The sequence below is a fragment of the Physeter macrocephalus genome, chromosome 6 (genome assembly GCF_002837175.3).
Source record: "Physeter macrocephalus isolate SW-GA chromosome 6, ASM283717v5, whole genome shotgun sequence".
Classification (NCBI taxonomy): domain Eukaryota; kingdom Metazoa; phylum Chordata; class Mammalia; order Artiodactyla; family Physeteridae; genus Physeter; species Physeter macrocephalus.
In genome coordinates, this window is record NC_041219.1 from 51,937,178 (window position 1) to 51,960,301 (window position 23,124).

The following is a 23,124-nucleotide window of genomic DNA, read 5'->3' on the forward strand; positions in this document are numbered from 1 at the left end:
GGCCAACGGAAGCGGCCAGCCCTCACTGGTCTGGCCTCGCTGGGGGCCTGGGGGGTGGAAGGAGGTCTGAGCTCTGCGGGGGGCTGGTGCAGGGTGGCGTTCGGGCCGTGGGCTCCCTCGAGCTCTTAGGAGAGCTCTCTGAAGGGTCGAGAGAGAGCTGTGTGAGGGACACTGGGGGGGCCGGTGAAGGCCCAGCCTGGGCAGCCGGGGCCCACCCAGTGTGTGGAGGCCAGCCATTGTGGGTATGTCCTGGCCCCCAGAGCTGCCCAACTGCAGAAGGGGTGCGGTCACACTCTGCGCTCCGGAGGACCTTGTCCTCAGGACCAGGGGTGCAGGCCGTGGCGCCCGGTTGTCCAGAGGGAGCCGGGGCCGCGCTGCGACGGGGCAGGTCAGGGGCTGGGCCATCCGGGGAAGGGCGCATCCCACCCAGCCGTTCTCCTGGGCCCCACTCAGGGGGTTCAGAGGGGCTGAAGGTCCTTTGACCGGAAGCCTGGCAAGGCCCAAGGGCCCCCGGGAGCCGCAGGCCTCTGGAGAGCTGAGGCACATAGGTGCCACGGTCTGGGGCCGGGTGAGACCCGCCCCACCGCCTGCTCTGAGGCCTCGCCTTCCCGGTCAGAGGCTTGGCGAGCCCAGGCATTCCAGCAAGCAGGCCCCGGCACTTGCTGCTTCTTGGTGAGACACCTGGCCTCAGGCTGCTGTCCCCCGGGTGGCAGCTGGGGAGACAGGAATGGGGGGCTGGCTCAGGTGGCCCAGTGCCACGCTTGTCTGGGGGCACCCCCGCCCCCAGCCCAGCCCGGACCGCGGTGGAAGGAAGGAGAGGGATCCGAGACCCCAGTCGTTCAGGGTGCGCTGCCCGGTCCAGCCGAGCCAGTGCCCGTGCGGCAGGCAGGCGTCCCGTCCCCGGGGGAGTCCGCCCAGACCCCAAGGGCAGTATGCCCCCCAGGTGCCCACCGCTTGAGCTGGGCCCAGTCACTCTCACTGCTCTCGGGGACTCTGGGGCTCGCCCAGCATACACTGGGGCTCCAGCCGTGGCCCCAGGCCAGCCACCGGGCCACCTGGCTGGCAGGTATTAGAGCCCCAGTCCAGACACGAGGCCCCTAGGGGTGACCATTGCCCCTTTGACCTGTGATCTGCTGGAGGTGGCCTTTGCTGGGGAATGGGACCCAGACTCGGCTGGAAAGCTCTGTTGGGGCAGGGGTGGGGGGCAGTTGGGGGATACAGGCGTGAGGAACCTCCGCGGGCCCCGGGGCCTTTCCCGGGGGAAGGCGGGCAGGACTGGGGCTGCCCTGGAATTGCTGTGAGCCAGCCGAGTTCACAGAGGCCGTTCAAGACCTGCCCCGCTGCCCATCTGCAGAAAGGGCTGCGAGAGCCCTGGGCGCCGGAACGCCACCCCCGCGACCAGGGGGCCCACTCTCCACAGCTGCCAGGAGAGGTTCTGTGCTTGCAGGCGGCTGTGCCGGCTCCTTTCTCACCCTGCGCCGGTGTCACCCCTCCCACCTTCCCGCCCGCCCCCCCCCCCCCCCCCCCCCCCCGGCGCCCCCCCGCTGGGGCTGCGAGAGCCCTGGGCGCCGGAACGCCACCCCCGCGACCAGGGGGCCCACTCTCCACAGCTGCCAGGAGAGGTTCTGTGCTTGCAGGCGGCTGTGCCGGCTCCTTTCTCACCCTGCGCCGGTGTCACCCCTCCCACCTTCCCGCCCGCCCCCCCCCCCCCGCCCCCCGGCAGGAGCCACCCTGCTGGGCCACACCCAGGCCCTGCAGGGTTAGGCTTAGCTCTGTCTCCTGCCGGGCCTGAGGGCCAGGAGTCTGGGCCTCAGTGGCTGGCTGGGCGAAGGGTGGGCTGGGGACAACGGGTTTCTGCACAGTTGGAACCAGAGCCCTGATTGGGGTCGGAGCACTCAGGGAGGAGGACGCAGCGCACCTGACACCGTGGGACCCGGCTGGGAGCTTGGAGGCCCTGGGGGGGGCTTGACCGCCCAAGTCAGGGCGGGGCCGGGCTGGCCTGGCCTGACTCTGAGGCGGGTGGCCCCTCTGTCCCCCTCCGAGCCCCAGTCTCCTGTGCCGTGAGCCCCGCCCCCACTCCAACATGGGAGACGGGGCTCCAGGGGCCAGTCTGGGGTCCAGCCCTCCCTGCCCCCTCTGGCTGAGGCCTGGCCCCGGCGCTCACCGCACTGGAGGTCGCACAGCTGCTGGGGGGCGGAGAACTGGACGTCGGTCCTCCTGCCCTGCAGGCCGGGGGACGGAGGCAGCGAGAGCGAGAGCGGGTCAGCACAGCCTGCAGCCGCCCCCTGCACCCCGCCCGCATTCCCCAGAGGCCCCGGCTGCAGGGACTGCGTGGCTGGGGGGCCCCCGGGGCAGCTCTGGGGAGGCGGCGGCTCCCCTGAGGTCTGGGAGTGGAGGAGGTGGGCAGCACAGCAGCACCCACCTGGATGCAGGTGCCGGGTGCACAGGCCTGGTCCCCGGGAATGTCCACAACGGCCACCGCAGGGTCCTCTGTGGGGTCACCCTGGAAGGGGGAGGGGGAGGTCACGGGCAGCGGGGGTGCAGACCAGGCCCCTGTGCGTCCCTGCGGAGCCCTCGAGTCAGCCCTCTCGGCACTCTCCCCGCCAGGACCGGCTTTGGGGGAAGTGAAGGGGTCAGCACGCCCCTGCCAGTCCCCAAGACGGTGCCCACACACCAGCTCACCGCCGGGATGGGGGTGGCCTGCAGCACCCGGCGGCACGCGGGGGGCCACGTCTCCCCTCGGTGACACAGGCACACCTGGAAGCGGGCAGGGCTGGGCGAGAAGAACGCCACCCGGAGGTGGCCCGGAGCGGGTGCCAGCTGGACGGTCATCTTCCAGGCTGCGGGGGGCAGGGGTGAGGCCCAGCACGCCACCCCACAAGTGACCAGCATCCTGTCGTCTTGCCCCCCGGACCAAGAGGCATTTACACGAGCAAAGGACCTTCTTTGCTGCGGCCACCCGGCGAAGGCCCCAGCCGGCCTCCCTCCCGCCCCGCGGAGGGCTCACCTGGGAAGCGCGGCTGCTCAAAAGGGCACCTCACCGGGAAGCCCAGGCTCGTGGAGAACTGCAGGGAGGCCGAGGGACGGGGTGTGGCCGTGTGTGCAGGGACGGGGTGGGGGGGCCGGGACAGGCGGGCCTTCTTCGTGGCCCTCTGGGACAGGTTACACTCCCCCCGCCCCGCCCCCGTCGGACCAGGAGGGGGTCAGAGGGGCCACTGAGTAGCTGGACCCCAGGGCTGGGCAAGGCACAGGGGGACATGTGGCTACGGGCCCCTTGCCCCAGTGCCCTGGGCCCCTCCCCTGGCCCCTGGGCCCCCTCCCCAAGCCGTGGTAGTGCACGAGGTGGGCTGCGGACTGGCCCACTCACCTTCAGGCAGAGCTGGGGCTGGGTGTCCACAAGAGGGTACTGCACCTGAGGGGCGCTCACGTCAGGGCCCGGGCCGCCCATCCCCGCCCCATCCCTGCCTGGGGGGCACTCACCCTGCTGTGTGCGGCCCGGCCCGAGTGCTCCAGCTCCAGGCACTGGGGCCCTGGCCCTGGACGCCAGCACAGACTCACACGGCCACTCATGGGACAGGCAGGCTCCCAGCTCAGCGCCTGGCTCCCCGGGTGGTAGCGGATGGCATCCCACAGCGTCTCCGTGTCTGCAGGGACCCTCCCCCAGGGTTGGCGTCAGCTGGCGCCAGCCCAGCTGCCCATGGGCCACGGGACTGAGCGCCTGCTAGGGTAACCATCGGGCAGGCTCCAGGACTCAGCTGCCTTCTCTCAGGGTCTCGGGCCCGGCCCGGGTCTGTGTGTGTGCTGTGTCGCTGAGCAGAGCCGAGAGCACCCCGCGCCCCCCGGAGCCCCTCCCGGCAGCCCTGGCTCTTCCAGGTGGCCTGGCTGTGACACGTGCGTGCTTGTACGCCGGCCGACACGCGCTCTCATGCACGCTCACGTCCATGCACAGGCTCTGCCACCTCGGACAGCTTGCCTGGAACACACTTTTGGCTGCCTGCCGTCCGAAGCAGGCTCCAGGGCTGAGGCTGGGCCTGCCCCCCTGTCTCACCCCACCTCGAGTCAGCCGTCCCAGTTGGACAGGCCAGCCCCTACCCTGCTGGGCACCTCTGACCCGCCCATCTCCCACCCTTCTCTCCTCGCTCCCCGCTCCTTTCCCCTGGCACCACAGGGCACTTGCCATCTTCGAAGGGGCAGGTCTGGATCCGCACGGCGTCAGGCGTCGCAGACCAGCCCTGCGGGAGGGACTGGGGTCAGCGCAGGGTCTGCCCATCCTTTTGTCCACTCCCGGCTGTCAAGGCCACATCCTTACTGACCTCAAGGCACAGGCACGGCAACTCTTGCTTGTAGGGCAGAGAGACCCTCCGGGAGACCCTGTTCGCTGTCACCTGCAGGGGAGTGAAGGCACCGTGGGCGGGCGGCAAGCGAGGACCAGAGGCGGGGGCGGGGCCTGGGCGGGGCGTGGGCCAGCATGGGCGGGGCGGGGCCGGGGGCGGGGCCGGGGCTCACTCGCACTGGGGCGCCCGCGTCCTCGCACGTGAACCACTTGAGGCAGAGCCGAACGTAGTAGTCCGGGCCCCCTGACTCTGGCACCTGTACCAGAACGACCTTGCGGCTGCGGTCCACCCAGTAGGAGAGCTTCCCAGCTGTAGAAGGGCAGCAGGTGGGGTCACGCTGGGGCCAGAGGTCACCAGGCACAGGGCTCCACCTGTGCTGACAGCCTCCGGGTGGTGACCCCTGCCAGACCCAGGCATTGTGGGAGTCGCCCACCTGAGGACCCATCATGATTTCCCGAGTGGGGAGGGCAGAAGGTCCCAGTGGGAGGCCCGTGGGTGCCTGCCACCGCCTGAGAGTCTTCCCAGGAGCCATGGGCCCAGGTCCCACCTCGGGAGGGGGCCTCACCAAAGCAGTCGGGCACGTTCCTCCCTAGGTCCTCGTCCGCGCAGTCTGCGAATGACAGAGGCAGCATTGGGCCCAGCCCGCTCTGCACCAGGGGCCGCCCCCCACCTGGGCCTCTGCCCGTGTGCTTTCCAGAAGGCCTTCCTCTCCAGGGAACCGGAGACGCTGAATTAAGCCAAACGCACGTGCTGGGAGCTGTCCAGCGTGGGGCCGTGCCCCCTGCCCTGGGGGAGTCCCGCCCTGAATCAGTCCCTGGAAGCTGGATGGCAGCTGTGCCCACGCCGGCCCACCTTCCACATGGTACCGCTGGTCCAGCTGGACCCCGCAGAAGTGGGGGACAGTCCTCAGGGTGACGTAGAGGCTCTGGGCCACGCTCACCTCAAAGCAGTCAAAGTGCACCTGGAGCTGGGTAGGGATGGGTGGGAGCTGGTGGAGCTGGGACCTCTGTCCGCCCACCCCTGGCCAGGCCAGTTCCACCCCGCACAGCTGGAACCCAGGGTCTGGGGCAGAGGAGGAGGGGCACCCATTCCTTGGGCCTTGGGTGGCCGAGCCCCAGGACGGTCTATGGATCAGGTGGCCAAGAGGGGAGGGCAGCCGGGAGAAGGCCAGGGGACAGGTGCAGCTGCCCGGCACCGCCTTGGGGCTGGACCCGCGAGTCCGGGTCAGACCCTGGTCTCACCTGCTGCCCCACCTGCAGCCGGCGGGAGGCCCTGGGGACCCGCACGCTCTGGCACTGTGTCTCCTGGGTGTCCAGGCTCATGGAGCAGGCCTCCAGGCCCCGCAGGCCCTCTGGGTGGAGGGAGGGGCCGGCAGGGCTGTGAGAGCCCTTCCCTCCCCTCCTCTGTGAAGGGCACTCAGCAGGGTCTCCGTGGCCCACCCCAGCCCCGGGTTGTCGTGGGGATTAAAGGAGCCCTGAGCCCATCACCGCCCTTCCTGGGTGTCACCACCGTCACAGTCACCGTGCAGTGTGAGAGAGGCATTGACGAGTAGCAGCAAGGAGCAGCCGTCGCGGGGGGTGCACTTCATGGCGGTGGACAGGGCCAGGGCCTCCAGGACAGACCCGGGCATGGACGTCGGGGGCTCCCGGCAGAAGCTGTTGAAAATATTTCCTGGGGAGGGGAGAAAGGGGGTGAGTACCACGGTTCCCAGGGCCTGGGTAAGGCTCTTAGGGTGGGGGTGGGGGAGGGGGGCTCTGGGGCTGCACCGACGGGGGGAGGGTCCTCCCTACTTGCCCCAGTGCAGTCAGGGAACCAGGCCCCCGGGGAGTGGTGGGCCGCCCTGAGCCACGCTCAGAGATGGCCGCTGGGCGCCAGGAGTGGGCCCCTGCCTGGCCAGCAAGGGGGCAGAGGAGCCCCCCTCGGCAGGCTGGCAGGCCCCATGGACAACAAAGATGGGGCACAGCAAAGGCCTGCTGGGGGCACGTGGGGGCCTGACCTCAAGGGCACTGCCGCCTAAGGCCCTGACCGCCGGCAGGCGGCTGCACTGGCCCAGGTGGGCCTGGCCCCGACGGCCTCGGTCAGGGCACCGGCAACTGCGGCCAGACCAAGTGCTGTGCAGGGAGCTGGGCTCTCACGTTCAGGCGCTGGGGTTGAGCAGTATTTTCGGCCTTGGCTCTGCCAGATTTGCAGGCGGACGCATCAAGTTCGGGGAGGGGGGTTGGTTCCATGGGAGCCACCACAGCCCAGGGGGCCCCGCGCCCCATGGAGTTGGCAGCCCAGGTTCTCTGCTGCACTCAGGGCCATGGCGTTCACGCCTGGTGACGTGTCAGACTGGGGAGTAACCCCGGGCGGGACAGTGCGCCCAGCAAAGGGGGGTGTGTGTGCTCTGGGGCGCCTCCAGAGGGCCTGGGCCCCAGGCAAACGCCGGGAGCGTATCGGGAAGAACAGCTCCTTGGGCTGACAGTCAAGGAGAAGTAAAGGAGGAAAACGCCGGGAGGAGAGGGGACACGGGTGGGACAGGGTGGAACTGTCGAATGCACGTGATGGGGGGAAGCAGAGGCCGAGGGCGCACCCGAGGCTTCCTCGCTGCGGAGAAAGTGGGGCAGAGCGAGGGACCTCCACGGACCACGGCGAACGACCGCTGAGACCTTGGAGAAGGAGGGGCAGGGGCGCCGCGGCTGAGACACGGACGGACGCGCGGCTCGTCGCTCGACAGAGCCCCGACCACACCGTATCAGAAACAGCTCAAAGAGGCAGCAGGAGCTACGAGGGCTGAAATGTTCCTGGGAGAGAAACCCAGCGCTGTGGATCCCGCTGTGGCCAAGATGGAGGCACAATGCCTGAAGCGGCCTGGAAACCAGACAAAATACAGTCTCAAGACACCGATGTGAGGAAGCACAGGACGGCGATGCCCGGCGGATGGGGACAAACGGGGGAGCCCAACGAGTGCCCTGCTGTCTTGAGAGCTTTTCCAGGCAGTGGCAGAGGAAGGGGGTATTTGGGGCCCCGACACCCTCCCGAAGTGGAGAAATGGGGCAGACAGAAGTGGCCAGAGTTTGCAGGATGAGTGCAAGAGGAGGGGTGGCGCAGAGAGAGCCGGGGAATGAGTGTTCGGCGGAGTGCGGACGGCACACGGATGTGAGCGGCTTCAGGAAGAGGAGAAGCCCAAGGGGTTGCGGGGACAGCGTCCTGTCCGCACCCGGGGCCAGGACTGTCCCATTCCCAGCCAGACTGGGGACTTCGCAATTCACGGGGCCCCGGGTACACTGTATGCAAGAGTCTTGCTTCTGTAGGAGAATAACTCGCCTTAGATGGAGCACTGCTCTGGCCTTGCCTAACAAATCTTGAAAGAAAGACCCCCGAAAGGTTAACCTGTTTCTAAGCAACTTAACTGTGTTCCAGAAAAGGCTCAAGAATATCTGTAAGGGTAAAAGTATATATCCGGCGCACAACAGGTAAAAATCACCATGTCTACCATATAATAGAAAATTACAAGCCATGCAAAGAATCAGGAAAACATAACCCAGAATGAGGAGAAAAATAAAATAAAACTGACAGAGATATTAGAATTAGTAGACAAAAACATTAAAACAGTTATTATAACTGTATTCCACATGTCCAAAAAGTTAATTGTAGACATGAAAGATATTTAAAAAAAAAAACCCAAATCCTACTTCTAGGGATGAAAACTACAGTGCCTGAGATGAAAAATACAACAGCTGGTTTAATAACAGATTAGCCATTGGAAAAAAACACTGGAGAACTTGACATAGCAATAGAAAACATCCAAAAGTAGACGGAGAGGGATTGTGGTGATGGTGAAGGTGTGGTGATGATGATGGTGATGATGACAATGATAGCAATGATGGTGATGATGGCGATGATGATGATGATGGTGACGATGATGACGGTGACGATGATGATGGTGACGATGGTGATGGTGATGATGATGATGGTGACGATGATGGTGGTGACGGTGACGATGATGATGGTGACGATGGTGATGGTGATGATGACGGTGACGATGATGACGGTGACGATGATGATGGTGGTGATGGCGATGATGATGATGACGGTGACGATGATGATGGTGACGATGGTGATGGTGACGATGGTGATGGTGACGATGATGATGGCGATGATGATGGTGATGATGGCGATGATGATGATGGTGACGATGATGGTGATGATGATGGCGATGATGATGGTGGTGATGGTGATGATGATGATGATGGTGATGATGGCAATGATGATGATGATGGTGACGATGATGATGGTGACGATGATGACGGTGACGATGATGATGGTGACGATGGTGATGGTGACGATGATGGTGGTGATGGTGATGATGATGATGATGATGGTGACGATGGTGACGATGGTGATGGTGACGATGGTGATGGTGACGGTTATGATGGCGATGATGATGATGGTGGTGATGGTGATGATGATGATGATGGTGATGGTGATGATGATGGTGATGATGGTGATGATGATGATGGTGACGATGATGTCGGTGACGATGATGATGGTGACGATGATGACGGTGACGATGATGATGGTGACGATGATGACGGTGACGATGATGATGGTGACGATGATGACGGTGACGATGATGATGGTGACGATGATGGTAACGATGATGAGGGTGACGATGATGATGGTTACGATGATGATGGTGGTGATGGTGATGATGATGGTGATGATGGTGATGATGATGATGGTGACGATGATGACGGTGACGATGATGATGGTGACGATGATGATGGTGGTGATGGTGATGATGATGGTGTTGATGGTGATGATGATGATGGTGACGATGATGACGGTGACGATGATGATGGTGATGGTGATGATGATGATGATGGTGACGATGGTGATGGTGACGATGGTGATGGTGACGATGGTGATGGCGACGATGATGATGGCGATGATGATGATGGTGGTGATGGTGATGATGATGATGATGGTGACGATGATGGTGACGATGGTGATGGTGACGATGATGATGGTGATGATGATGGTGAAGGTGGTGGTGACAATGGTGAGGAAATAATAGAACAGAGCACTGGGGAGCTGTAGGACAACTTCAAGTGACCTAATGTATGTGTGGTTAGGGTCCCAGAAGCAATGGGGGAATGAAAAAAACTTGAAAAACTGATATAAAATTTTCAAACTTGGTGAGAACTATAAACTCACAGATCCAAGAAGCCTGATGAAAGATAAGAAATATGAAGAAATTACAAGGCACACCAGGATTAGTTTGCTCAAAGCCAGTGGTAAAGAGAAAACTGTAAAAGCCACCAGAGGAAAAAAGACATGTGATGTACAGAGGAACCAAGGTAAGGAAGATGCAGAATTCTTTTTGGGAGCAACGCAAGTGAGAAGATGATGGGGACAAAGACCCTCCAGGACTGAGAAACAAACCCCACCAGCCTAGCATCCTATCCCTGCCCACATATGCATGACTGATTCTCAGCAAACATGCTGGGAACTCAGCAGGAAAAGGGTAGTCTTTTCAGCAAATGGTGCTGGATCAACTGGGAGTCCCCAGGCAAAACAATGCGCTTCAGTCCACACCTTTCACAACATACAAAGTTCACCCAAACTGGACTGTCAACCTCAATGTAAAACCTAAAACTATAAAACTTTTAAAGGAAAACATATTTTTATTCAATAAAAATCTCTGTGACCTTAGGGAAGGCAAAAGATTCTTAGATACAACACTGAAACCGTGACCCATAAGAGAAAAAAATGAATAAATTGGACTTCATCAAACTTTAAAACTTCTGGTCTTTGAAAGACCCTGGTAAAGAGTGAAAAGATAAGTCAGAGATTAGGGGGAAATATTTGGAAATCATGCAGCTACTAAGGAACTTGTGTTCAGAATCTATAAAGAACTTTCCAAATTCAATGATAAGGAAACCAGCAATGCAATATAAAATGGGTCCTACCTGTCCTCAACGCAGGAGGGGTAGGCTGGGGGAGGCGGCCGCAGGCTTCCACCATCCTCCCCCCAGACTGATGGAGATTTAAAAAATAATAAAACCAGTGAGTAGTTGGTCTGCCTTTTTTTATCAACATGCGCTGGCAGTTCTAAACAGTGTTGGTGATAAAACCTTCCCCGTTGGTGGAAGATCTAAATGATGGCCCGCCCCCCGCCTGGCCCCCAACTGCATCCTTCACCCACTGTCATCTTGGAGCTGATGTGCCTAAGATGTGGGGTCAGATGGATGACTCAGAGGGGGACAGCACCCCAGGGCAGTGGCTGGAATCGGAGGAGAGGCCACCTGCAGGAGTTAGCTGAGTCCCTGTCTGGCCACAGGGGTTCGTGGTCAAGCCCGGTGGGTTAGTCTCGTAACGTGGGGGCTGAGGAGGCCTGTGTCCCCAAGCCTGACTCTTCTTTGCTCTGAGGGTCATCCTTAGAGCTTGGTGTGCAGCCTTCTCAAAAGAAGCAATTGTGCTTTAGAATTCTCTCTCCATCTAAGTTGTCCTTCATGTGTGTGAAAACTTCCTCCTCTATGCAGAAAATGAGAAGTCTGCAACATTTGACCTTTTCTGGAAAAAAACAAAGACCTATTCCAGCCAAGCAAGGGGAAAGGATCAAAGCCAGAAAAAAAAAAAAAAGAAGGTAGAGCCATAGAAGAGCATGGTGACCATGGGAAATGATGAAATACATAGTTAAGTATAATGGATGCAAAAGAGAAGTCGCTTGTTGTAAACAAATGAATAAAAATAAGAACAGGCTCTTGTCCCAAATTAAGCTCACAAAACAGGAGAGAGTATATAGAAGAAAGTGAGGCAGGGAACTTCCCTGGCTGTCCAGTGGTTAGCGCTCCGCGCTTCCACTGCAGGGGCTGGGGTTCAATCCCTGGGGAACTAAGATCCTGCAATCCGTGCAGCACGGCCAAAAAAAAAAAAAAAAAGTGAGGCAGAAACACTAAATTATTTGTGGTTCAAAATGGGGAAAATAATTCATTGTTACTGTGTGGAAAGAATTGTGAACCCAAAACTCATCATAAATACTTACGGAGAAGTAAATATATTTGGTCTTATTTAGAGATTTAGAACTATCACAGAGGCTTCCTAAAAGAAGACCTGACAGCTGTATTTTTAAAAGGAGAAATATGAACTCAAAAGGAAGAAGTGGGTTACGAAAGGAACAGTGAACACAGGAATGGGTAGAACACGGTGGTGAATTTAAATTCATGCTGGGAGGGCAGCAGGAGAAAGAAGGACTCCTGTCTGTTTAAAAAACAAGTTGCGAGTTCCCAGCCTCCGTGGGCCTGGGTGCTGGGTCCCGGGCTGGTCTGCACCCCGAGGAAGATCCAAGAAACTTCAATCTATGACTTAGTTAGAAATGGTCCTGGTATAGCCACATGTCGCTCCTGGGTGCCACTCAGAAACAAAGGGGAACCTGGTCTGGGGGAAGGCACCTACCTCCTAGGCTGTGGGGAAGGCAATCATTTCTCAGGGGCATGGAGCAGACTTTTTTTTTTTTTGGCCACACCCCGTGGCTTGTGGGATTTTAGTTCCCCAACCAGGGATCAAATCCGGGCCCTCGGCAGTGAAAGCACAGAGCCCTAATCACTGGACCGCCGGGGAATTCCCTGGAGCAGATATATTTAGAGATAAACAAACTTGCTGGGGAAACAAAGCACCAAGAGAAAGAATCAGCAGAGACACGCCATGGACGGGTCCACGGAGTGCTACAACAGGTCGGACACAGACTGCAGACCAACCTGCTAAAAGGACAAGCTTGAAAATATGTGCAGGCGGAAAAACTATGAAGAGGGACCTAGCACATTTGAAAGAAACAAATAGAATTTCTAGAAACAAAACCCATAGAAACAGAAATTAAAAACGCAATACATGGTTTGGAGAGCAGGTTGGACACCACTGAAGAGAGAATTAGTGGGAGAAAGATCACAGTGAATGATACAGAAGTCAGCAAAGAGACAAAGGATGGAAAACGCAGAAGGGAGACTGAGAAATAGGAAGAAAGACGTGAAATGCCTGAGGTGTGTCCATCGAGGTTCCAGAAGGAAAGGAGAGGATGGGGCAGGGGCAATATTTGAGATGATGGTTAAATTTTCCAAGGCTTACACAAAAGTAAAAGTATAAGCTGACCCCACTTACGAATATAGCTGCAAAATCCTAAATAAAATTTTAGCAAATTGATTTAATAATATATTAAACATGACCAGATAGGAGTTGTTTTAGGACTGCAGGTGTGGTGAACATTAGACAATCTATCACCTCATTAAAAAGATTAAAGGAGGAAAATTGTATGAGTGTCTTTATAGACACAGAAAATTTTCATAAAATTTAACACCTACTCATGATGAAGGAAGGTTTATCAAACTAGGAAAAGAAAGACACTTCCTTGTCTAGATGGAGGGCATCTCCTCCAAACGCCCAATAAACCTAATACTTAATGGTACATTTTTGGGAATCATCGCTGTTTAATATCAGGACTAAGACAATGATTCCCCATTCAACATTGTCCTGGAGATTTGAGCCACTTCCATAAGGACAAAAACAAACGTAGGTTATAAACTGTTATTATCTGCAGAGTATGTGATTATCTATATACAAAAACTTAAGAGACTCAGTGGGAAATCTACTAGAAATAACAAAGAAAGTATAACAAATGTGTGGATACAAGATTAATATACAAAACTAGCATTGCTTTACACCAACAAACACCAACTAGAAAATGTAATAAAATAAGGAAACCATTCATGAATCCTTCAACCTCTGAAGGGCATAAATAAATACTGTGAGGAAGACCTAACTTCCTCAAAGATGGAAAGGCATACCATGTTCATGGGTGGAAGACTCACCTCTGATAAGATGTCATTTCTGACTCAAATTGGTCAATAAATTCAATGCAATTCCAAGCGAAACGTGTGATATTGTGATTTATATTAAGAAATATATATTTGGTCTTGGTCCCTATTTCTGGTACAGAGCTCCTAAAGCTCTTGGAATTCCCTAAATGATGAGTGATAAAGGTGTCTTTTGTTATCTATAACAAACCTGTTTCAACCACACCTAGTTTGTTAATGAGGTGATTTTTAGAAGCACCTAAGGATGGGGGCTGGTTGCCAGGGGAACCAACCATGGGATTAGAGGGTTGGAACTTTCAGTCCCACCCCCCAGACCTCTGGGGAGGGGAGAGGGGCTGGAGGTTGAGTTCAATCACCAATGGCCAATGATTTAATCAATCATGCCTATGTAATGAAACCTGCATAAAAACCCAAAAGGACAGGTTCGGAGAGCTTCAACGTATTTAAAGCAATACCTCATGAGGTCATACGTAGGTTAGCAATTCAGAGTAAAGGTTTTACAGCACCTTTTCTACATGACATCTGCATCTCCTTTCTTCCATGCTTGATTCTCAAGAACACAGGAGAGGATAGAGTGAAAATATGTCCTAACTGTCATTTGCTGTACTGCACACACCATACACAAGTCTGGGTCACAGCACGAACCATCGGGGTGACTGGAAACAGCAGAAACGTGCCTCTGCATAGACTTTTCTCAGTCTCTCCCCATTTTTACAGCTGTTCCTTGTGTCCACCATCAGTGTACAGCTGTGGATACCACACCGTCTCCTTTTCCACAGGTAGTCTCAGTTTTGCAAATAACCCTGTATTAAATTCTCACCCGTTTCTGATCTGACCCTCCTGTAGTCTGGCTGCCTGAGGCTTGTTCTCCCGGAGAGTCCCCAGGAGGGGCCATGGGACAATAGTCCGTGCGTCCCTGTCTGTTGTACCTTTATACATGAAGGTCAGTTTTCTTTTATGAAAACATATGTGACGTATAACATTGTACAAATTGAAGGAGTACAACATATTGATTTGATGCATTTATATGTTTTAATAATAATTGTCATTGTAGCAAAGGCACCCCATCAAGTCACATAATTATCGTTTCTTCTTTTGTGGAATAATTAAAATCTAGCCTCTTAGCAAGTTTGGTGATTATAATACAGTATTGTGTCTATATGCACCATAGCTGCATTATAGTTTTGCTGTCCATTTTCTTCTAGCATTAAAATGTCGTTCTTTGAAAAGTCTGATATACTTTTCTTTCCATTATAAATTGTACAGCTCTTTTTGCCGAGAGGCCCAAAGGTTTTTCTCTTCCTCTTCAAAATCCAGCCATTTTACTAGAATAACTTTTGATGTGGTATCCAGGACTGGTATTCTCGGGTTCATGGTTTGCCTTTTCAATATCTACTGTGAAGAAAAAAATGTTTGTTCTCCTTGAACTGTACTTTTTAGTGTTTGTTCTGCTGCTTTGGTTTTCTTTAGGGTCTCATATCATCTGCCTTCTGGACATTCTTTGCCTATCTGTAGCATTTACCATTATCCACACATCATTTTATCTCTTTTTACATTTCTTTTTGATTTTTTTCCTTTCAAATTTTACTCGTATTCTTTTTTTAAGTTGAAATATAGTTGATTTACAATGTTGTGTTAATTTCTGCTGAATAGCAAAGTGATTCAGTTATACGTATAGATACATTCTTTTTTAAAAATATTCTTTTCCATTATGTTTTATCACAGAATGTTGAATAGTTCCCTGTGCTATACAGTAGGACATTGCTTTTTGATTTTTTAAAAAATCTCCTTTTCACCTGCTATTTCTCTCAAGACATTTAATATTGGGTCTATTCACTACTTCCAACGCAGTCTTCATTTATACAATGATTTTTTTCCTTTATTTCTAATCACCTCATTTCCGAACATTTCTAATTTTTGTTCACATCGTTCTTTAATGCTTTGTATCATTTTCTTGAATATTCTAAGCCATTTTGAAATGAAATGTTACACTTGTGGGTTTTCAGGATGCTCTTCTGGTGCACTTCCTTTGCCTGTCGGCACATTATTCTATTCCCTATTTTCTTTTTCATTATCATAACTTGTCTGGAACTTGCCCTTGACAGTCTTCCGTTGCCCACATTTACGTGAACTCAGTTTCCCAGAGCTCTTAGCCGACTTGGCTCTGCTTTCCTGACTGCACAGAGCTCCCTCTGTTGTCGCTTTTGGGTAGTGTTTAAAACTAGGGTGGATCGCTGTTCAGTTTCTTAGCTCTTTCCCCCCTTGCCTTCGTCTACCTGAAGCTGCTCTTTTCTTGCCTCTGTTGTCCTTGATGCCACTCCGAGCTTCTCTGTGCAGGGCCGTCTCCCAAGGGGTCCCTGCACCCACCTGCCGCAGTGGTGGGCAGCCCCTCAGGGGGCCGTGTGCTTCCCAGAGATTCTTACCGTCTGTGGGGTTCAGACACCCCTCCACTCCCTGCTGCACAGACCCCACTGCTCCTCCCGCCTGGGGCTCTGGGGCTCGTCTCTGGGGTCTGGGAGCGTGGACTCCACTTCTGTTTTACATCCTCCTTGCTCTTGGGTCTGAGGATTCAGGGAAGCTACAACCACACCATCATCTCCCAGGACAATTTAGGAAAGAAAGGAACCAGAGGGGCTTGCCATACCAGAAATCAGTATCTAGCTGAGCTCCATATGGACTCAGACAGTGTGACCCTGCTCAGGGATGGGCGGGGGGGGGTCAGGGAACCGTGCACACAGCGTGCACCCAGCGTGCACATTTTCCACAGCGTGGAAATCTGACGGGGTGGGGGGCGTCCAGTATGCGGTGCGGCCACAGCCGGATTTCCAGGTAGCAAAAGATCACAGTTGGGTTCCTACCTCACACCATACACAGAGATACATTCTAGATGAATCAAAGACCTAAATCTGAGAAACAAAACTTTAATATAGAAATATAGGAAATACAGGGAGAAAACCTCTCTGATCTCAGGATTGGGAAGACTTTCTTAAAAGATCTCCCCAAATCCACAAAATCCATGTAGGCGGAGGCTTGTAAACATGGCTGCATCAAAACTGAAACCTGTGACTCACACCATGAGGCTGAGACTGAGAAAGTGGAAGGACTCTCTGTGGTGCGGGGTGACCACCTCCACACGGTGGCCCAGGGCACGCGGGCCCAGGGTGGGTCAGGCACAGGAGGAGACCACACGGGTCTCAGCCTCATCAGAGACACACAGACTGAGACAGGAGTGGGGGTGGCGAAGCTGTGGCCTCACGAAATCCCTCCCCCATAACAGCCAGAACCCACAGAGGGCACAAAGCCAGAGAACGGCCCCCGCAGCAGGCAAAGCACTCGGGCACAGGCCAGAGCATCACCCCAGGTGCCGTGGTGTATCCTTGCCTGGCGACCCCGCTCCCCAGAAGCCCTGCTGGTAGGATGACTCAGCCTCGGAATTCTTGACAAGCCCCCTCTCCCCCAAGTCCGGAGAGAAGGAGGCCGGGTGGGTGTCCTGTATTGTCACCGCTCCGACTGGAGTGAGGGGGAAGGAGGGGGAGGGACGAGACCGTGGAGGCCCCAGCGCTCCCCAGAAGCCGAGGGCCCCTCCCCACACCTCTCCCCGGCCCCCAGGACCCGCCTGCCGAGTTCCCTGTCTCCCCAGCCAGGCCCAGGGCCGTCCTGACACCTGGCCCTCGCACGCAGCTCCGTGGGGGAAACACCATGGATCTGCGGTCAAAAGAGAGTGAGAAGGGAGGCTGAGTAACCGGGGGTCTGTAGGGAGCTGCCGAAGTGTGACCAGGACGGAAGGCATGTCACAGACGGAGTGTAGGAAACATTAAAATAAGGATGGAGGAGAGGAAAGACATGGAAGAAAGGAGGGGAAAAGGAACACAGAACGTGGGAGGGAAGAAAACGTCATGGAGGGATAGAGGGGACTCTTTCTCAGGCACCTCCATGGTGACAAGGACACAGCTTCAGTGAGACAAGGGATCCGACGGGGGACCACACAGCAGGAGGCGCAGAGGAGCCGTGCCGACCGAGGACCAGCCAAGGAGCCGGACAGCCCAATTTCAGGGCAAATAAGCACAGTGAAGACGTGGCTGGAAGTTAAATTGCTGGCTTGGAACGGTTGAGATAATCATGGCAAAAGCCCGCTGAGAAAGAGCAAAAGGAATGGAAGCAGGTGATGGAAGGCGGAGGTGACTGAAGTCAGATCAGATGGGAGGACCGCATCACAGAGCCCGGCTTGGACGAGGGACGGCCTGGGGGCGGAAGAGAACCCTGCAGGCCCCTCGGCAGAAATGCCAGGGTGGCCTCGGGCTTCTCACCCTCTGGGGAGAGTCCAGGGACAGAACTGCCGCCGAGGCGACCTGATGCTATTCAACACCCCACAACCACTGACCGCTGGTCAGACAAACCAGCGACAGGGGATACTGCCTGGGGTGGGGGCATGTCCCCGGCTCGGGGCTCAGCAGCCTGTGTCATAATCTCACTCCTTAACCTTGCAGGGGTCCTCGAGGAAATAACACCTCTTGAGGTGAAGAAACATTTAAGGTTTAACCACTTCTTTAGTTTTTCCTATTAAAGTCAAGTCAAATTAAATAAAATACTTAGTTTACATGGCATAAGGTAATTTCACCTTTATAAAATATTTGTTACCTGTTTATCCCACAAACAGTATATTTGCCTACAAAAATGTCTAGAATAATGTTTTCCTAATGTAAACAATATTTATTTCTATATGGGGGCTTTGGAGCTAGATTATTTGAACTTTCCTCCGTATATACTTTGCGTCTCTTATGTCCCTTTAAATGAAATATAAAGTGTCTGCAAAGACAATAAAGCGATTTTTTAAATGGGATATCGTTTTACAATGGGGGAAAAAATGAAAAAGTGCGATAAGAGAAATTTATTGCAAAGCAATAAATTCCATTAAAACAGGAACGCACGATTCCCACATCCAGCAAGCCCACAACTGGGCCTGACGGGGCGCTTGCCCTCTTGCACCGGGCGGTGGGCAGGGAAGGGGGGCGGCGCTCTGCTAGGTGAGGGGCGGTGGCGGTGGTGGCAGCTCTTCCTGCACAGGAGGGAGACCCTGGCTGCCAGGAGGGCAGGGTGACCGAGGACCAGAGAAGGGCAGCGAGTCCCCCTCGGCCTGAGATGTACTCACGGTTTATGTGGCTCTTGCAGGTGAAGCCCTGGGGACAGAACAATGAGAGGGGGTGGGAGGTCAGCTTGGCTACCTCTTGTCCCCTGTCCCCCCCCGAGCTCCGCCCCGGTGTGACCTGGACCCCGTGGACCTTCAGGCCCCCCACCCCCTGACTGCACCGACTTCCCGTGCTGGCATCCGAAGGTCCCCCGGCCCCCTTGTGCCCGTGCTGGGTGGGTGCTGGGCTTCAGGAAGAAAAGAAAATGGGCAAAGATCCCGGCCTCGGAGGAGCCTGCATTCTGAGCCGGGGCAGCCGCACGACATCAGAAAATGACATTTAATGTCGGCTGTTGAAAAGTGTGTGGGAAGATAACGGAGGGGTCAGGAGTGTGGGAGCCGTGACTCTGGCGGGGGTGGCCTCGCTGGACTGACAGCTTCCCAAGGGGCCGGGGCCAGGGACCAGGCTCAGACAGGGTGGGTGGGGGAAGGCGCCAGGGCCGTGCTCGCGGACCCCACTTTGGTGGGTGGGCCGAGGGGCTCCACGCTAAGCTTGGGAGGATGGGGTGGGCAAGCAGGGTTCTGGGAGCCCGGGGACGGGCACCCGAAGTGGCGGAATACAAGCCAGTAGGGTCGCTGCCCTGGGCCCGGGCTCAGCCGCAGTGGGGGCCCTCTGGGGGCGCCCAGGGAGCTCCGACAGCTGGGGGCCTGAGGTAGAGACCCTGCCGGCACAAGTGGGGAGGTGGGGGAGCGAGGGGCCCTGCTCCTTGGGTTTGCAGGGCAGGCAGTACCAGTGGGCCCAGCTCCAGCTCCACCCCCCTTTCTAAATAGCCTCTTCATTTGGGGATAATTTTAGATTTGTAGAAAAGTCGCAAAGAGAGCACTGAGGTTTACCCAGTGACGCCCGATGTCAGCATCTCGGGTAAGTGGGTGTCACTCTTGGGCGAGCCCCAGACTCCGGGATTCGCCTGTTTCCACCCAGATGCCTTTCCGTTCCAGCCTTTTAACTTCACCCCGCGTCCACCCTGTCTCCTGACCACGACATCTCCCCGAGACGCCGACTCGCTCGCTTAGGCCTCCAGACGCACAAACCCCACAGAGGTGACCCTGCGGCCCTGCCCACGGCCCTCACGGGTGAGGAGCCTGACCCCGGGGCCGGCCCAGGGTGGCAGGAGGGCTCTGCGGGACCAAGGGGCTGCACCCACCTGGGTGCCGCGCCCAGAAGGAGACTGGGCAGCTGGGCGAGGGCGGGGCAGCCCGGTGCGGCGGGCCCAGGAGCCAGTGGACAGAGCCGGGCAGACCCAGCAAGGCAGGGTAGCAGCTGGGCCTGGGCCGCAGCCCTGAGGGGACAAGGCGGGCAGTGGCTTGGGTCCTTGCCCACCCTCACTCCCTGACACAGCCCCGGATGCCCGGAGCCGCCTCCTGGCATCCTCCGTCCTGTGGCGCGAGCCCGACCCCTCCCAAGCTAGTAGGGGCTGGAGGGCAGCTGCGTCCTGGCCCAGGGTCACTGCCCTCCCATTGGGGGCCTCCTGCTGCCCTGTGCCTGGGAGCACGCAGCTGGGGCCCCTGGGCTTCCGGTGGAGCGGGGGTGGGGGGGCGCGGTCTAGTAGTTGGCCCTTCGGTGCCCGCAACCCCTCTCCCGCCGTGGGGACCAGTGGGGGCGAAGGTCGAGGTCAGAGAGCACCTGTGGATTCCGCTGCCCAGGGACCTGGCGTCTTGGGAGCTGGGGGTGGGGACCCGGCAGAGGTTGGCCCGGGGCCCTGGGGCCCTTTGTGGGGCGGGGCCGGGAGGGAGAAGTGGTCGCCTCCCTCCTGCTCCCCGCCTCTGGGGCTTTCCGTCGGGCTTCTCGGGGCTTCCCAGGGGGGCGGGCATGGGGGGGGTCTGTGAGGAGGGACCCGAGGGTGGGGTCTGGGCCCTGACCCTGTGGCTCCACCGGGTGCGGAGGGCGGGGCCCTGCAGGCTGCAGGAGGGGCCCCGTCCGCCCCACTCCGCCCTGACTGGAGGCCGGCCAAGGCCCAGAACAGCCCTCCTGGGGGCACGACGGGCTGCAGCGGTCTACGTGCAGGTGCGGGGGGCACCAGTCGTGCCAGCGGTCCTCTGGCTCGCCCCCCAGAGGCAGCCCCACCCGCCGCCCTGGGCCTCTCGAGCCCCTCCCGTTCAGACCCCTCCTCCCGAGCTGTGACTCCCCCTCTCCGAGCCCCTCCCTCAGCTGCCAGCGGCCCCCGGGCCTCGCGGGCTCTCCGGCGTCCCCCGCTCCTCCGCCCCTCCTCCCGCGATCCCACGGCCCCAGCCGGGTGCCACAGTGGCTGGAGCTCCATGGCCGAGTCCCAAGTGGGGCCCAGGCCTGGCCCTCCCCGTCGGGGGCAGCGGCGGGGTGGGGGCACCCTCCCTCCCTGCCTCCCTCCCCTGGCCCGGCCTTCCTCCTTCTGCCTGGGGCCCCCCCTCCTCCTCGCAGCCCTCCCCGCATCCGGGCCCATCTCGGCATGGGGCCGGTGCGTCCCACACCCAGCTGCACCAACGCCACTTCTCACGTCTGACGGCCTTCTCAAATCCCATATTTCAAAATCGACTTTCCTCCCTGATCCCTTGCACCCCAGACCCCATCACAGGAAACATCTCCTCCATCGGCCCAGGGGCTACCGTCACACTTTAAGGTCCATCTTGGATTTCTCCTTCCCTCAAGGTCAAGGGTCCCCTGACCTGCCATCTCCACCTCCAAAGTACACCCCAAAGTGGCCCCGTCCCGTTCTCCATCTCCGTGGGGAGGGTCCAGGCCACCCCCCACCCCTCCCACATGGGCCCAACTGTTTCCTCTGCACCCACCGGCTCCCACCAGGAGCAGACGGACCTCCACCCCTGCCATGGGTCCCTGCACCTCGGATCTGAGCCCAGCCTGACCCCCGGCCACCCAAGCCCGCTCTGTCTGTCCGTGAGCTCCCTGGAACCTCTGCTGGACACACTCGCAGGCCTCATGGAGCTGCCTTTCCTCCTGACTGGGCACCGGGTGTCCCCAAGCGTCCCCCGGGGGGCCCGGCCACCGCCCCTGAGAGGCCCATGAGCCCGCACGCCAGGCTGCCCTCTGATCAGCAGTCACCACCACCTAATCTTGCTTCGTGTGCATTTCCCCAGGTCCCTGCTGGGCCCACATGTGGAGGAGTGCACGTAGCGGGTGCTCCCCAGCCCCTGTCCCAGCGGGCCGGCCCGCCAGTCTCGCACTGGGGGACCTCCCGGGACGCGGGCACACTCTGCGGGCAGCTGCTGCCGGGTGGGACGCCTCCCAGGGACGGTGAAAGTTCCGGGACGCCGCCACTTCTGAGCCGCGTCCAGGCCCTGCGGCTCCTTCCCGCCCGGGATCAGCTTGGTGCCCAAGGCATTGCCTTAGCGGAGCGTCCACACAGGCCCGGACGCCGCCCTGGATGATGAGTCGGGCTCTGTGAACGCAGGAGGGGCTCTCGGCTGCCCCCCACCACGTGGCTCCTCGGAGAGGGGCAGGTCACAGGTGCGTCAGCGCGCCAGCCCCTCAGGCTCCCGGCAAGCGTCTCCCAGAGCGGCGCTGCGGGGTCGGGCCACCACCTCGTGGGGATCCCAGGCCCCCAGGCCCCCGCCACCGACCGCCCCGGGCCGGCTTCCCTGGCCTGTGCGGGGTGGGGCCGGCTAGTGCCCACCGAGGGGAACCAGGGCAAGAGGAGAGCCTGGGGGGCGGGGCTCACCTGGGAACAGGAGAGGCCACATTCCGCGACCCTGGGGACGGCCAGGCTCTGGTAAGCGCCCCAGGTCAGGGAGAGGAAGGCGACGACTCGCCCAGCCAGCATCTGGACGCGCGAAGTGACGGCCGGGCCGCGCCTCGCCCTCCTGGCCGCGGCTCAGCCCCAGAGACAGCAGGAGAGAGTCTGGAGGGAGCTCGCTCCCTGGGGCAGGTGCCCCCACCGCAGTGGGCCGGGCACAGCCAGCCGCAGACCGCAGCTTCCGCCTGCAGCCTCACGCCGCGGCCCGGCCTCTGGCCGCACGCCCTGCAGTTCCCAGGCTGCCAAAGGAGACATCCCGGAACTTTGAGGCTCTGGGGTCTCAGGTTACCGGGTCCCCCGGGGCTCGCTGCTGGAGCAGGGCTGGCTGTGGGCCTGTGGGATCAGGGAGCCGCCTGCCTCCCCCACGGCTCCCGGGTGTCCCCTGTCTCTCAGGCCCCCGTCCTGCGGTTGGGGGATGGAAGGTGGTCGGTGGCCCTGGTCGTCGAGCTCAGCAGGGCTGGCAGAGGGGAGGGAGCCACCCCAGGCGCCTGTCTCCCCAGGGCCGCTGGCGCCAGCCCAACTCCCGCAAGCCTGGGGACACCCCGAGTGCCCCCGCCACTCGTCTGTATGTGAGAGGCTGCCCCCCCCTCGCTGAGCCCTTGCCCAGACACCCCTCACCCCAGAGGGCAGTGCCCTGTGGCCTGTAACTCTGGGGCGTGGCTTCTGCTGGGGGCGGAGCTCCGTTCTGCCCCTTCTCCCATTCGGCTTCTCCCGGACAGGGGAGACGTCTCCGGGCAGCGGCTCCCAGCACCCTGTCCAGCCCCAGAAGCCAAGGTGTGGCTCTGGGGCCCTTTGGTGTCCTCCCTGTGTCCAGCCCTCCTCCTGCACCCTCTGGGCAGGTGTAAGCGCCCCCTGCCTGGAAGGGCACTGTCCCATGAAGGGGGCTTGGAAAAGGGTGTATGGCTGGAGAGCTTGGGGACACCCCCGCCCCCCTTTTGCTGGCCCCGGGGGCTGGGGCTCTGCTTGAAACCACAACAGGGCACCCCAAGTGTGGAGAGGAGCTGACCCGGAGCTGACCCCAGGCTGGC

At 58.3% G+C, this 23,124-nt stretch overlaps 1 protein-coding gene across 1 annotated transcript; it reads right to left on the bottom strand.

Moving 5' to 3' along the window:
• Positions 1-687: 687 nt before the first annotated feature.
• On the bottom strand, positions 688-22,123 carry IL17REL (interleukin 17 receptor E like). The gene is made up of 16 exons (XM_024127198.2): positions 22,022-22,123; positions 18,336-18,363; positions 5,856-6,005; positions 5,576-5,685; positions 5,187-5,301; positions 4,900-4,944; positions 4,507-4,643; positions 4,314-4,385; positions 4,178-4,232; positions 3,481-3,644; positions 3,368-3,412; positions 3,008-3,065; positions 2,683-2,840; positions 2,423-2,503; positions 2,165-2,222; positions 688-713 (listed from the first exon to the last, which is right to left on the bottom strand). The coding sequence occupies exons 1-16, from the start codon at positions 22,121-22,123 to the stop codon at positions 688-690; spliced, it is 1,404 nt and encodes a 467-aa protein (XP_023982966.2).
• Between the last annotated feature and the right edge of the window lie 1,001 nt (positions 22,124-23,124).